Raw genomic sequence first — 16403 nt, 5'->3', positions numbered from 1 at the left:
GAAACATTACAATGAGTATAGAAGTAGTGATTTTCTGATAAAGCTTTTTTTATACAAGAATCAATATCTTATGTGTGAAATGTCAACATGAGTTTAGAAGTAGTTAGTTTTCTTATGTTCAGAACGAAGGTTTCAAAATGGCCAAAGACAACCATCGGGGACAAAAGAAGAGAGTCGTACTCACAAAAATTTATTGACGCATGGCGCGTGACGATTATTTATGATCAGAAATGGAAATGATATTTTACGTGCATATTACCACATGCGTTCAAGGGGTATCTGAATTTTTCATGAATAAAATGAGTCCTTTTTCTTTATGGACTTACGGTTTTTTTTTTCAAATGTGATTAAAAAAACCCCTTATGTAACTGTATTTTTGTAAATTTACCTATTAAATAACCCCTTCACTTGAACTCACATGGTATACTTCCATATTTTTAGGTGAACCCCACAGGCCTTGATTGCACCCGAATCATTTAGAGTCCCGTGGTTGGATCAGAATGATGTGGAATGATGTGAATTAATGTGGAATGATGTTGAATGATGTGAAATAATGTAGAATGATGTGGACTGATGTGAAATAATGTGAAATGACATGGACTGATGTTGAATAGTGTGAAATGATATGGAATGATGAGAAATGATGTGTAAAGATAGAAATCTTACTTGAAAAATGTATTATTTTTAAGGATTGTTTTATGTCAAGAATGCTGGAGGAAGCATTTTGACTATCTTCTGGAAAGTGGTCGTGGACCTAGGTTGAGAATGTTGCAACAACGGAGAGTCAAAGAAGAACGTCTCGCGTGGCAAGGTCAGTCGAGGTCTTACCTAGTCTCGGTTCAATTAAAATGGAGCTTCCGGTATGGTGGATGAGGAGCCAAGGAGGCGGCCTATGGGTGAAGTGCCAGGTCACGTGCGAAAAGGATCCTAGAGGATATTAACCATACGGTGCTCGGGCTCTGGGTCGCCGAGGATACCCACACGTGCATCTAGGAAGAAATGGAATATTGAGTTGGAGTTGTTTTCTGAACATGGGCCTGGATTTGGTTAGTTGACCTTGATGGTCATCAACGGATGAGTCCATGGTTCCTTTTTGGTAAACTAGATCTCCTTGGTTGATCTAGCTGGTCTTCAATGGAGAGTCCATATGGATTTTATGGATAGAAATTAGAAAAGTTTGAACTTGGATCCTGGAACTTGAATACTGAGGATTATGATCGAAACATTGTGGTTTTATTACAATTCTATCTTGAAAATAGTTGAATGAGAAAAGGCAATTTCATATTGGGTACATAAGTGGTGTGTTTATTTAATATTTTCGCATGAGTGGCGGCTAGGGGGCGTGCGTACTCTTTTCCGTAGTACACAGGACAAAACACAACGATATTTTTATAAAGAGGGATCCCACCAATGCAGGGGTTGGACGGTTGTTTAACCCATGGGGTGGTTGGGGTTAGCTGGATCGGTGGATTCCTACAACAAAGTTCAATTCTGTTCAAGTTACGATAGTTGAAAAATATCATGGGATAATTCTTGTTCTATGGGAAAGAATCAACGGGACTGTGCCTCACTTGAGGGAAAAAAAGCGTTGATCTCTATGAACCAAGTGCAAGTTTCTCCTTTCATTCGGCCATGTGACCCACGGGTTCGGTCGCAATACAAAAGATAGTTAAGGTTCTTGACCCTATTAGATAAATTTTCATTAGAAGATTTTCCTGGAGGAATCGCCTATGCTTTCTGGACGAGGAAAGTTTTTTCAGGTTTCATTTTGGAAGAGCCGCCAGACTAGTCCCTTGCTCGGACATTCATAGGTGAGGCCCCGAGGAAGTCGCTCTATCTTGTATAGTCGTTATTCCGCTGCATGTCTTTCAGTTAAACTACAGGGTAGGGGTCTTACACCTAGTATCAGAGCATTTAGAGCATTTGGTATCAGTGGTTAACTCATTATTTTCTAAAGTTATTGCTCAGGTGTCAATCAGGCTCAAAGAAAGGGTTTAGAAGAGGATTTGATTACACAATTACACGTAGTTGCTCTTCCAGTCTTCGAAGTCCCGGCGACAACGGCTTGCCCGGGCACGTTCCACGAGCGGCTGCAGCTTCGGAATGGTCTTCTTTACGCTGAGCTCTTGTGAGACGGCCTCCATCCATGCATGGAGGCATGGGCACTTGTTGGGGCCAGGGATCTTGAAGGTGGAGATCACCTCCAACACCCTCAGCCACTGCAGAAAACCCACGAAAGTGATATCCATGAGGCCCATGTGATCGCCGTGAAAAAAATGCCCCTGCCCCCGCACCCTCTATGTGAAACAAGTGCCGGATGGTCTTGTCGATTGCTATGCGCTGCTTCTCTCCATCGGTCACCAGGATGTCGTGGGCGTCCGGGCAAAACTGTGTCATCATCATGCATTTATGATCAGATCCGGTACCACCACAACTAATTCCTTAATTACACAACGCAGCAGCTGCTGCAGCACTACACAGATATATAATATATTCATACTCGTACTCGCACACATCATATTGATCGCAGCCAGCCAAAATATTGATCATTCACCTGAGTGAAAGTCGGACCAAAATCGAGCCTGGGCGCGATCCCACGCTGAGGCCGGCATGAGATCGCCTCTCGTACCAGGACGGGAGGCTGGCAATTGCTCGTCAGTGTACTCTACGATGATACGAGACTCGGCCAAGGCCTTGCCGTTGTGGATCAACACCGGTATCTTCTTGTGGACGGGGTTCGATGTGATCACCTCAGGGCTGAAGCTCCTCAGCACCTCCTCCACATACTCGAATTCCAGCCCCTTTTCGTGCAGCGCTACTAACACGCGCATGCCGAATGGGCTTGCCCACGTAGTTAGCACCCTCAATCGATCTTTGGTTGCAGCTGCTGCTGCCAATTACGACAAGCAAATGTATTCGACACACTTATATAAGTACTGTAATAACAAACTAATTTTCTACACGTAAAAACAGCGACAGCTCGCTTACATTCTCTGTACTGCTGCGGCAGCAACGTCCCATTAAATGGCGGCGCTGAGACGCAGCTGGGGACTGCGTCGCGCCTGGTAATACGAGGTAATGTACTGTGGAGGTTCGAAGGAGCGCACTGGCGCTTCAGCAGCTGCTTAAACACGGCCATCTCCGCACACGATCTCCTGCCTAATCTCGTCATGGATGTTGGGTACTGAGGAAGCTCTAGTCTTGTCCTGCCAGACGGTTGAAGAAGCAAGAGTTGCAAGCTAGCAGAAGCAGCGTAGTGTGCCATCCTCTCCTATATACTAGTGCCCTCTCGAGACTAGTGTCTCTGTGATCTCTCTTTTACACACACTCACACTCACTCTCTCTCTCTCTCTCTCAGACTCGTCTACTACAACTACGTTTGCCATCGCCGGTTGATCAGTTGCGGTATATATACACCTTTGGCGGAGCTGTTGCGTTTGTAAGCATTTCCGTAATAATAATATATTATATTATTATACACAATTCATCCGCAATATAATATAATAATATGGGGCTGTTTTCTATGACGACTCTCTTTTTCAATCGTAACGTATTTTCAACACCTAGCTTGGAACATTGACCTAGACGTAAAAGATGGTTTATTAGAGAAACCCATGTACTCTATTACACAATTCATCGCTACTTAAACACATTATATGACAATTCATCATAATAATAATATGGGGCTATTTTGTCGTGAAACATTCCTCAACCAGCCTTCCTTGGAATTCAAAATTTAAGGCCTACAAAGTCGTAGAACTTGACATGGAAGTCCTTCCGAAAGTCTTTAAAGTTTGGTTTGGGCTTTGGAGTCCTCCAACTTGTGGTAGGACCACGTCGTATGTCGTATGAATACCTTGGTCTCTTCAACTTGTCATGATCGTTTGAATACCTTGGTCTCTTCAAGTGAAATCCATTATTGAGAATACCTTGGACCGCATTTAAAGGCCTTGAGAATACCTTGGCCTTCTTTCTTTTATTTGTAAAGATGGGTTTGCATTAAAGTTTAAAATTTGTAGGTTCCAAATTTGAGCAATGCTCTCACATTTCTTTTATTTGTCGTAGGACCACCGTGAATCTTTGAGCTATTCTTTCACATTTCATTGTCCAATATCCTCTATTATTTATGATTGCTTTGACAACAAGCCTTACTAGGATAGGGTTAGGATGACTTATCTAACAAAGCAAAATTATTGAGTGGCGAGTCTTGTGAAGGAAATGCTTTATTCCTTGCCATATGGATGATTCTCAAAAAGAAGAATGAGATGGAAAAAAATCATGTATTTGATTACATTACATGTAGTTGGTGTTCTAATCTTCGAAGTTGCCCGTGACAACGGCTTGCTTGGGCACGTTCCACGAGTGGCTATAGCTACAGATCAATGGTCTTCTTTACACTGCGCTCTTCTGAGATGACCATGCATGCAGGCATGGGCACTTCTTGGAGCGAGGGATCTTGAAGAAGGAGATCACCTCCAACACCCTTAGCCCACTTCCGCGGGCTTGCGAAAGTGATATCCATATGATTACTTATCCAAATAATTTCTATAGAAGATGGATGAGCACATCGAGGAAATGTGGCCAAGCTTCTAGGAAGAGCCTAGACATTTAAGACTTGGATTGATGTTAATTCTTTTGCAATCCAAGCACCTCATATAGTATATGGCCAGTGGTACACTACAAGGGATCGGGCTCATACCCGCGCTCCTAGCCACTAAAAATGGCTTGTGAAAAAAAGTAGCGGGCCCGTGTATCCTCACGGCCACAGACATGCGTGTAAAAGCGCGTGTACAGGAATCGTCAGATGCGTTGATACACGGGCATATACACGCGTTCTGTCAGTCAACTGCGCTTAGACGTGCTGATACGAGGGTGTATACTTGCGTTTTGTCATTTTAGCTGTGCTAATACACGCGTATTTCACAGATTATCCGCGTATATACACGTAACTTTTACAGATTTGATGCGCCTATACACGCATATTTCACAGATTATTCGCATATATACATGCAACTTTTTACAGAGTTGACACGTCTATACACGCAAACAAAGAGCAAAAAAAAAAAATCCAGAGAGTGCTATTTGGTACCTGAATGCTGTTCCAACATTCCAGCACCCAATAACACTCTGGATTTTTTCTTTGGGTGCATTGGACCATCCACGAGGAAGATTTAAGACAAGAACGACATGAATGCATACATTGTCAATACACGATTCAAGACAGACATGAATGCAATACTATCGATTCACAATTCAATATTACTATCAAAATTTTATGTGTATATGTATATACAAGGGAGTCCATATGTGGAAGTAGCCCATGGCTTCAATTACAAAAATATATATACAACCACATTCTCAATATGGAATGTGATACTATAAGTCTGAGTACTACTCACACCCAGATGATGACTCAGTGCTCCCTCCATGATCAGATGAGCTCACATCGGTCGGAATGTTTGATGAGTAGTGCTCACGTCCACCCTCTGCAGTGGTGGCGGGTGGATCATCAGCAGCTTGTGCCTCTTCAAGTAATATATAGTATATAAGTATATATATATGTAATTCAATAAACCAAAATCATTGGTTTAGAGTTTTCAAGTATCTGTCGACCGTATGGTCTCATGGCCATCTCAAACTGCGCGTTCGTAATACGTCCCTCGACTCTGAAGAGGGCCCACGTGTCACCTCTGCTATGCCGGCGAGCATACCCAGTATCGTGGGCTGTGGGCTTCCTCCCTGTAACCCGTCGCTTTGTCATAATCAACACAATTTGAAAGATTAAAACAATCATAGAATCAATGAATTAAGTAAACAATCAAATAAAGTGGCAAGATACTTACGAACTCTGCCTCCCATGACTCGACGTCGTCAGATCCGAAATGCGAAGATCCAATGGTCTCCATCTGGATCGGTCGTGCCTCCACATGTTGCCTGCTCTTCACGCCACCCTCTGCTTGTTTCTTTACCTCCTTCCACTCACGTTTGTGTGCAGTGGCAGGTTTCTCGACAAGATAGCCACCCGCAGCTACATTTAGCCCATCATCGTACGCGAGTTTCTTAAGGTGAGATCTTTTATTACTTAAGATCTCCCTTATTCGCGTCCTTCCCCATACATCTGAGAATGTCGCATGTGGGGGATTGGGGTACCGACTATGTACAGCCTCTATCACCTCCCCAACTAATCGGCTATTTTGATCTTTAAATCTAATAAAACAATTTCTATACAAGTTTGATACTACCCCACGCATGTACTCCATTACCTCTTTCCCCCTCGCATCCATCACTATCCCGCCCCTATCCGTCACATCATAGTAGATCACTCCCTCCACCTCTCTCATCTCCTCCTCATCCTCACTGTCTCCTCTAACTCTTCTCCCTCTATCTCCTCTCTCACCGCGTGACCTACTATCTCCCCCACCAAAGCACCCGCCGCATCCTCCACTCCCACTCTTCCTACTGCTCTGCGGGTGGAGTGTCTCTTCGGTGGGCATGGAAGAGGAGAAGCTGCATGCCATCTCGTCGGACTCGCAGGCATAGACGGCGGTGGAGTGCCCTGGATACTCGCGGGCGGGGTATAGATACCAGGTATGGAAGAAGGGGGATGGGCATACATGTACTCTGTAAGCTCAAAAGGACCAAGATGGTGCCCAAAATGATTTAACATCTCCATCAGCCAATTGCTGTACGCAAATGGATTGGATGAAGGACCTGGAATATCCATAAAGAATCTGCAAAAATAAAAGTATATACATGATTGCATCAAAGCACAAATGCAAGCTAGCACATATGATTTTCCACCATCAAACTGACATCACTATCTAGAGAATTCACATCTTCAACAACACTCAAAACTATAGAGTTATCCTCCTACAACTCTTCAAAAACTACATCACTATCACCACAGCATCCATCTTGTGTGGTTATCTTCAAAGGTTACACACACATTATTGCATGCATGACTATCACCATCCTCATGTACATCATGGACTGTCTCTTGACTCACATTGAGAGATAAGTCATCATGATATCATACTTGTATTCATCACAAACACAAATACCATCATCCAAGCCACCTATTAGCTCTAAGACCATAGTATGGGTGAAACACAGTCGTGTGCGAAAAAAAAATTTAAAAGCGACTGACTGACCTCCGACAAATCATCCTTATAAAAATCCTACTGTCGCCCCTTGTCACAATCGTTCACCAGATGCACCAGATGGCAACCAGAGAAGGAGGACGGAGACAAACGCATAAAGGAAAGAGACAATAGCATAAACAAATGGAAGGAAAGAGACAGGACAAAGGACAAACTGACTCACCTCTGAAAAAGTGAGTCTTCTTTTTGGCTGGTTTCCTTCACCCGTGTATTCTCCTTGTCTGCTCCTTGCACTTAGGTTTAGTGCTCTGTTGGAAGAGGCGGCGACGAAGGAGAGCAAATCTTGAGTTTGAAAATGTTTATTTGGAGAAGGCGGGTTATTTTTAGGTATGGACAGGTCCTCGCATGTAAAAGCGCGTGTATATTTGCATTTAAAATTAATCAGTCGCGTTTATACATGTGATTTTTAGGATGTAGCCGCGTTTATACATGCGATTTTTGAAATTTAGCCGCGTTTATACACGCGATTTTTAGGAAATAGCCGCGTGGATACATGCATTTTTTAGGATGTAGCCGCGTTGATACATGCGATTTTGAGGATATAGCCGCGTTTATACATGCGATTTTTATAGTTTAATTGAAAACTGATTATGATTTTGTGTTCTCTTTTGTACATAGGATGTCATCAACCTCCTCAAGCAGTTCTGGTTAGGATGAGACAATGCATCATCGTAATCGCGATGTGTGGTTGGGACAAAGGATCGAGTGTATATGTAATCGATGTCAAGAATGCATTGTACGAGCGCGTCAAATTACCTTGAATCACATCTCCATGTATGGAGAATGGAATCAAACAGGTTTAGAGGTGAGTAGATGTAAATTGATAGTATTCAAATGACTCATGGTATCCAAATTAAATTAATGGAGTTGTAATATATATACTCTAATTGAAGCAGGATGCAGTATGACACCCTAACATGGTGCCTTATGCGCGGCAAGAGCACGCAAAGCGTCGACGAGATGATGCTGGAGCTTTGGGATCTATTGTCAGAGATGAGTGGGAAAGGGATGACAATAGCCCTGCACCCCACGAAGTTGTGGAAGAGGAAGTGTTTGATGATATGGTGCGGTATCTTTTTAGGGATGATCCTAAAGGTATGGACGACGATGATATGGAACAAGAGCATCTTTACAAGGCTTCATTGACACCGGTTTTTGAAGGGTGCACATTCTCTATTTTACGTGCTTCACTTGAACTACTCAATATACAAACAGTTTATGGATTGAGCAATGCAAGTCTTGACGCATTATTGAAGTAAGCATTCTAACTTGCATAAACCATACATACATGTGCTCTTATGTGCGCAGTTCATACTACCTACTAGCATTAACCATTGTGCAAATAAGAGTTTTAAAAAATGTATTTATAAGATGGGCGAGCTTATGAGGTATGTAAAACCCATGTCAGATCACCCTTCATTATACCTTAAAAAATGAACGTGCATGAGGTATAACGTTGTCGTTCCATGGCATGTCTATGGTGTGAAACCATGCATGTGAGGCCATTAAATATAAATCTAGATGCATGGGATTAAGTGCCATGACTTGAGTCATTTTATGATGCCTATGTACATATGTTCATATTGTAAATGAGGTTCAATAAGATGAGCTGAGGCTGAGCCAGGTCTCTCGATGCCTCTGTACATAAGTGTGGTGTGAATCATGAAGTTTTTATGCTTATGGTGAACCTTGAGGTAGCACGAATTATCAATGAACCAAAAGCAGCATCACTTTCTTATAGGGCTGACAAGAAAGAGGGATTAGTTGCAGTTTTTGATCTTGATGGAGGCACAAGAAAGACTGAAGGACCAGCAAAACTGATCACTTCTAGAGAGGGAGTAGATAATATGGTTGAAGATGCATCCATGCAAAATGGCATTATGAACGTTTCTTCTGGGATGGTAGAAGCTTTAAAAGATGCTAGCAATGCAGAGAATGCCAAGGTTACATCACCAGAGGAAACATTTACATTGCTGAAGGAAGAAGGACTAAGGGCAGCTGAGGCAGAGCTGAAGGCTTGTGAGCTCGTCCTTGCACAGTATGAGGCAGATCTTCTAAGTATTAAGAGCTTAAAGGAAGAGCTTCAAAAAGAGGCTTTGAGAACATCAACAGCTGCAAAGATGGCAAGAGTAGTTACTGAGGGAAGCGAGTGAGGAGTTGATTCCCGAGTACCTTGGCTTTGTCAAAGGTATGGTTGATTCAGAAGATTTGCCCTTGAGCATCTCCCGTGAGATGCTGCAGCAAAACAAGATCCTGAAGGTTATAAGGAAAAATCTTGTTAAGAAGTGCCTCAAGCTGTTTACAGAGATTACAGAGAACAAGGAGGATTTTCACAAGTTTTATGAGTCTTTTGGAAAGAACATTAAACTTGGAATCCATGAGGATAGTTCCAACAGGGCAAAGCTTGCCGACCTCCTACGTTATCATTCTACTAAAAGTGGTGACGATATGACTAGTTTTAAAGACTATGTTACACGTATGAAGGATGGGCAGAGTGACATCTATTGCATCACTGGCGAAAGTAAGAAGGCTGTGGAAAATTCTCCTTTCCTTGAGCGTCTGAAGAAAAAGGGCTATGAGGTACTCTTTTTGGTTGATGCAATGGATAAATATGCAGTTGGACAGCTTAAGGAGTATGATGGCAAGAAACTTGTGTCTCCAACTAAAGAGGTCTGAAGCTGATAAGAATGATAAGTCTGTGAAAGATTTAATCCTACTACTACATAAAACTGCGCTTCTTACCTCTGGATTCAGCCTTGAGAACCCCAACACCTTTGGAGGAAGGATTCACAGGATGTTAAAGCTGGGCTTGAGTATAAATGATGATGCTTCTGCCTCGGCAGATTTTGATGCAGACATGCTGCCTCTTGAAGACGATGCTGATGCAGAGGGCAGTAAGATGGAGGAAGTGGACTAATTGAACCTCTTAAGAGGTAGCTGGTTTACAGTATAGCCCGCAGGTCAAGGTGGCGTCTTGCATGGGAAAAATACGAAGGCATTAAAAAAAAAAAGAATATCCAAATTTTAAGCAAAAAAAGGAGGCACAACGTATTTTCATTTTGGGAAACGCGAGTTTTGGGCTACAAAAGGAATTCGGCCCGAATTCCTTGCGGGAAAAATCAGAAATAAGGAGGCGATGCATTTTTGAAGGGGAGAAGTGTGCAAAAAAGGGGAGGAAAAAAAACCAGAGCTCGATTTTTGCAGATTATCTTGCTTTGGGATTATAGCTTCTGTTCAAGCCTTGTAGGAGTTAGAATTGGAGAGTAATAGAAGCTTCATTTAGTGATATGCTTTCTAAAAATTTTCAAATATGAAGCGAACTGCTACCCGATTTCATGCAAGGAGAGAATTCGACGTAGAAGCTCATGGAGATGACATGAAATTCGGTTTTTCTGAAACAGAGATAAGCCTTTTTATGAATTTGATTTCTGGTAAAGGTTTTAGTTTTAAGGCTTTAATTACCTCAAAAATAAAAACTCTTGGTAAAAGCCTTAATGCTTATGGCCTTAGAGATTGGAGAGTTTTTCTTGAATTTGAGAGTTTGGGAGTTTGAATGTTCCAAAGTTTAAGGTGGTTTTGATTCTGGAACCTTGTAACAACAGAATGATTGATTGGATCTTAGTTTTGTGAACATGAAGCTTTTGGAAATTACATGATGATGTATATACGCCATATGTTATTTTTGCTTTTGTGAGTTGTTGGAATCTGAAAGCAGGTTTTCATGAGATCAAGAGTCATCTTGAAATGGTGATGTTGGCAATATATGAAATATGTGATGTGAATGGTCACATGTATGTGGAAATCTTTTGAAGATTGTGTTGTGCCTACATGTGTTATGTATGAGGCACTTGGATAAAGGGTCAAGAGATCTATGCTTGGAACTGGTCATGCTCTTGACACATAACTTATGTGCAATCTTCAGATGAGGGATTTTGGCCAGGTGTCATTGTAAAGCGGGATTGCAATGGTACAAGGGGCAATGAGTTCTCGCAGGACTCAATCAATGTAAATAACTTTTCAGCAAACTTTCAGAGATTCTCTAGCTATGGGTCAATAGTCTTTGTAAAAAGCAAGGATTTATGAGCTTTCTGCCATTCTCAAGTCGACATTGAGTATGGTCAAAACCAAGAAATAAACCAAGATCCACAAGACCAGAAACTAATAAAAGATTGCCTTCAAGATCAGGAACATGACACCTTGCAAAATTCGAGTAAAGGAGTGTGTTCCCAAGTAAAGATCACCAATACCCATAACTTGACATGTAGTATCATCAGAAAGATAAACCATCTTCTTGATTGGTAAGGTATGATAATTATGAATCCATTGAGCCTGATATGTCATGTTACTAGTGGCACCAAAATCCACTATAAATGTAGCAGAATATACCGTAAGCAGACAAAATATACCGTAAGCAGCCTTATCTTTCTTTGTCCATTCGGATGAAAGTATTTGCCAATCAATAAATAACTTCCCATTAGTAATAGGTGAACGAGCAACATCAATAGGGCACTGAGGACATGGAGAATATCTATATACAATGTCAGAAAGATCGTCACCTTAAAGAATCAAAGTCATCTTTGCCTTCCAACTAGAAAAACCATGTCCTTGAGAAATAGGAATAGAACCCTGACCAAAAGAATAACCTTTAATAAGAGCAATATTCACCATGGAGAGAGCGCGATGAAGATAAAAAATGTGTGAATAATAAAAGGTAAGAAAAACGAACATCACCAAAATAGTAGTGTTAATGCTTTTCGAGACACAAATAATATATGAGGCTAAAAAAAGCCTTGATAATAAAAATGAACTTCACCAAAATAGCAGTATTAATGCTTTTCGGGACAGAAAGAATAATATGTTAAAAAATAGGAAAAAGTGCCCAAAGCATATATGTAAAAGGGCATACGGTTGTCGTAAATAGCGATCCAAGGCAAAAATAATGAGTGAAAAAAGCTCAAGAAACTTTTGCACGATGGTGCATTCAGAACATGAAAGAACTGCATTAACAGTAAAACAATCATAACTTTTGCCCTGTAACTCCGTTTTCAAAGATCTTTGATTTAAAATCGAGGGCACTTTGTCAACGAAATCTTCAAATGCGGATCAAAAAGCCCTCAAAAAGTTCTAGTAAACTTAGGGGCTCAAAATCTTGCAACTTGTTTCAATACACAACAAGGACAAAATTGATGTTTTATGCAAAATCATAGATACTTACACAGATAAACATAGATTATTACTAAAAGAAACCTACAAAATCCATAAATTATTCAAAAAAGAAACGTCCAAATTGTTCAAACCAATATTCTTCGTTGTTGAAAGGGTAACTCGCTATGATACCATGTTGACAAATATGATAAACAGCAAAAGAGAAAGAGAGGTACATGCGACATCGCTCCTAAAGTGATGTATATTATTGATAGTAAATAGGTATATATAGGTGAGATCTAGGTCAAGCTAGGGTGAGCTATATATAGTCCAACATATGGGTCCTCTTAGGGTGCTTTCATGTTTGTTTACAGAATATATATGACTAGAGGGGTCCTCTATTGATGCTTTCAGGTTTATTTATAGCTTGAAATCGGATCCAGTGACGAGGACAAAGACAATAGATGATGAGATTGAAAGATGGGCTACTAGAAGCTCATATGGTTGTTGGTAACACCTTCGCTATGCCGAATGTGACTCACTTTCCATGGCACAACAAAGTGTAGTCCTGTGGTTGGGCACATTAATTACTAGCACGTTATTAATTTGATATACTAATAGGCATGGCAAGGAAGAACTCAAGTGTCTCCCCAAATGTCGTCACATGAAACGAGAAATCATTTAAATTGGTAGTTTTGTCCTCTTCACTTGCAAAGTATACACTATATTAATTTGATTCACATGAAGGGGTTATTAAATGGGTGTGGATACATGGTTGTTGAAGGATGGAAGTAATCTTCGGCCATTCTGAAACCTTCGTTCTAAACGTAAGAAAACTAACTACTTCTAAACTCATCTTGATGTCTCACACGTACTAAATTGATTCATGTATAAAAATGCTTTGTAATGTTTCAAACATGAGAAATTAATTTTTGTGTATGAAGAGGCTTTAACATGTAATTTCAAATGAACGTCAACAAACAATACTTTGAAAGATTGTTTCATATGTATTTTCCAAAAAGAAAAACGAATTCTTAACTTTAAAGACAGCTCCTCAATGATCAATTGTTTCATATGCATTTTTCAAAAAGAGAAACGAATTCTTATCTTTAGAGGTAGCTCTTCAATGACCAAGTCTACTTAGAAGCATCTTTCTAGAAGAGCAATGGCCAATTCTTCACTTTAAAGCCAGCTCGTTCTAGAAGAGCAATGGTTAAGGAACCACCTTTTTAGAGGTGAAGAGGTCAAACGTCTACACCACGAAGGATCTTTCTAGAAGATGACTAGAAGTCAAAAAAGGGAGGCCAAAATTTCCACAATGGGTGTTTATTGGCTTGGGGTCTCAAAGGTACTTCAATGGTTCTAGAATAAAAAAGGCCAAAAAATCTAGAGGCTGAGTTTTTCCAGCATTCAATTTTTGTTTTTGTTTTCAATATAATTCTCATTCTGGCGACAAACAAGAGAGGAAATTTTCAAACCTATCTTGGAATTCAAATTTTGAAAGCTACAAGGTACCTAGGCCTTAACCAATTTTCAAAGGTGGTTCACAGGCGCGCGACTTCCCAAGGAGTTCTCTCTCTCTCTCTCTTTCTTTCACACAGACTCACGAGTCGCGTGTGAAGATTATGCGGCCGCAAGCACCTCCTACTCTGGTTTTGGGGGATTAGCACGTAAACCTTCTGCATGCACACAGGGTCTCTCCTCGGCCAAGTACTCTTGCCATTTAAGTAAAATCCTCCTTGATCTTCTAGTCTTTCTCTTTAATCTACTCTAATCAATCTAGTAAACATTATGATGGGAAGCATTCTGTCTCTAATTTTCACTATCACGTAGCTAACCAGTCCATCTCCATTAGTCTACACTGCTAACTCGCTGCGAAAATCAGAGTCATAAATCATTCCTCTGATCAATCGCTCTAGCACCATCATTTGTGGCAAGTAGCTGAGCTGCTTGAGATGGCCTCGTTCTCGAGCGAAGCTGGTGTTGGTGTCTGGGGAGACGCAAGGGCAGCCAGCCAAAGAATGTTTGCGACGGATGACAGTGTTTTCTCGAGGCCTTCTAGTGGTCGGGGCGACGATGATGAAGAAGCTCTCAAATGGGCAGCCCTGGAGAAGCTGCCCACTTATGATCGGCTAAGAAAAGGTTTCCTCGACACTGTCAGCGAGACGGGCATGGTCATCCATGAGGAGGTGGACATAGCCAAGCTTGGATTGCTGAAAAGCAGCAGCTAATACAGAAACTTCTGCATGATATTGAAGAGGACAACGAGCGGTTTCTCCTCAAGCTAAGAGAGAGAAGTGAAAAGTAAGTAAACTCCCAAAAATGCTTCTGATTTCAGGCTTCTCCTTCTTTCGCTGCATTGTGCGTGTGAAATTGAAATTTTGAACAAGAATTTCATCCAATTATTACTATTTTTTGCAAAATAAGTGGTGGCATTATTTCTTCTCCTCTCAAGCTGAGGCGGATTTTTCAAAAGTTGAGCAGGTTCCAAGAAAAAGTGAACTTGAACCCTAGGACTTGTTCCACCTAGTCATCCCAAAGAGCTCTCTAGTGGTGGGGGGTGATGACATGTTGTAACACCTCACATCCAACCACCTTGCAGTATAGCCGAGGAATGTGGCACCAAGGGAGGGTGTTGAGAAATACGGACACCTGGGCTTATATATACTTTGCGCACACGCCATTTGATGTCCTTCTCCAATAGTTTAGCCACAATGATCCGAGCCTTTGCTGGCACATGTGGGAGGCTTTGCATAAATTTACCTTGGCAGGACAGTGTGTATATACATGCTCCTCATCCATAAAATAGTAAATTTCGGTGATGATAAAACTAAAACATTGTTTTGTATCACAGGGTTGGGATTGATTTGCTCAAGATTGAAGTTCAATTCGAGTATCTAAATGTTGAAGCAGATGTTTATGTTGGAAACAAAGTACTGCCAACCCTTTACAACTTCACAATAATGTGAAATGACATGGAATGATGTGAAATGACATAGAATGATGTGAATTAATATGGAATGATGTTGAATGATATGAAATAATGTCGAATGATATGGAATGATGTGAAATAATGTGAAATGACATGGAATGATATGGAATAATGTGAAATAATATGGAATGATAAGAGTTTAAGAATGTTGCAATAGCCAGACAGAGAGTCAAAGGAGGACGTCTCGCGTGGCAAAGGTCAGCCAAGGTCTTGACTAGCCTCCGTTCGATTAAAATGATGAGCTTCCAGTATGGTGGATGAGGGGCCAAGGAAGCGGCCTATGAGTGAAGTGCCAGGTCACCTGCGAAAAGGATCCTAGAGGGTACTGACCATACGATGCTCTGTAGAAGCTTGGGATACACACCATCACCTTCTCCTCCATAATAGTTCCTAGAGGAAGACCTACATGCACTTCATGATTTCTTTATAACTAAACTAAAAACCACCACCACTTTCCGATGATATAGACATAAGAGAGAAGAAGAATAGGACAAAATCTACCTAGTGTTTAGTCCCATAACATCTTATTTATCTAGTATACATGATCATAAAAATAAGGATAACACTAATGCACCACTGATTGAGAGTAATTTTTCCTCTTCCTCTTTTCATTTCACAATAACTAACACTGTCAACCCCAAGGAATCCCTCGACAGCCAGCCACCACTACTCAGCATCAAAGTCATGAAATGACAAAACACAACCTCGACCCCATGTTAGATCTCCTAGCACAAGACTATGAGCAACTCATTATGAGCGAAAATCCATTACTTAAACTTCATCTCATGTGCTAATATCTCTTAGAGATAAAACCTTTTGATCCCACCACTCCAATACAATCAAGGGCATATGCAATACTCCCCCACAAGCTAAAGATTTGCCAAGTCCTTTAGTCGAGGAGACTGGCTTGAAGCAAGAGAGCTTGGGCAGTTGATTCAACCAAATCCATCTGGTTGAATGTGGCAAGAAAATTAAGGCTATGTAAGGACCCCAACCCGTAGGACGGGGGAATCCTTTTGATAGGCGGTTAAGTCTCGTGTTATTTTTCGATTGACGACACCTCGATCTCGTAGAAATACGAGATTACGAGCAAACGGACGGACCTA

The 16403-nt window shown here is 41.1% G+C and overlaps 1 protein-coding gene and 2 pseudogenes across 2 annotated transcripts; 2 read left to right on the top strand and 1 right to left on the bottom strand.

Annotated features, from left to right (window-relative positions):
• Positions 1–2010: 2010 nt before the first annotated feature.
• LOC147621762 (uncharacterized) lies at positions 2011–3350 on the bottom strand. Its single transcript, XM_086823503.1, has 3 exons — positions 2989–3350; positions 2555–2890; positions 2011–2441 (listed from the first exon to the last, which is right to left on the bottom strand). The coding sequence occupies exons 1-3, from the start codon at positions 3263–3265 to the stop codon at positions 2011–2013; spliced, it is 1044 nt and encodes a 347-aa protein (XP_086679629.1). The 5' UTR covers positions 3266–3350.
• Positions 3351–8839: 5489 nt separating this feature from the next.
• LOC147621761 (heat shock protein 90-3 pseudogene) lies at positions 8840–10077 on the top strand (annotated as a pseudogene).
• Positions 10078–13921: 3844 nt separating this feature from the next.
• Positions 13922–15947, top strand: LOC147621760 (pleiotropic drug resistance protein TUR2-like; annotated as a pseudogene). The gene is made up of 2 exons (XR_015269712.1): positions 13922–14609; positions 15160–15947. The product of XR_015269712.1 is annotated as a pleiotropic drug resistance protein TUR2-like (transcript).
• The last annotated feature ends 456 nt before the right edge of the window (positions 15948–16403 follow it).

The sequence above is a fragment of the Cibotium barometz genome, chromosome 29 (assembly GCF_041138505.1).
Source record: "Cibotium barometz isolate CiBa-2024 chromosome 29, ASM4113850v1, whole genome shotgun sequence".
NCBI classification, from domain to species: Eukaryota; Viridiplantae; Streptophyta; class Polypodiopsida; order Cyatheales; family Cibotiaceae; genus Cibotium; species Cibotium barometz.
Note: the sequence above shows the minus strand (reverse complement) of the source record. Positions and strands in the feature narration are given on the sequence as shown.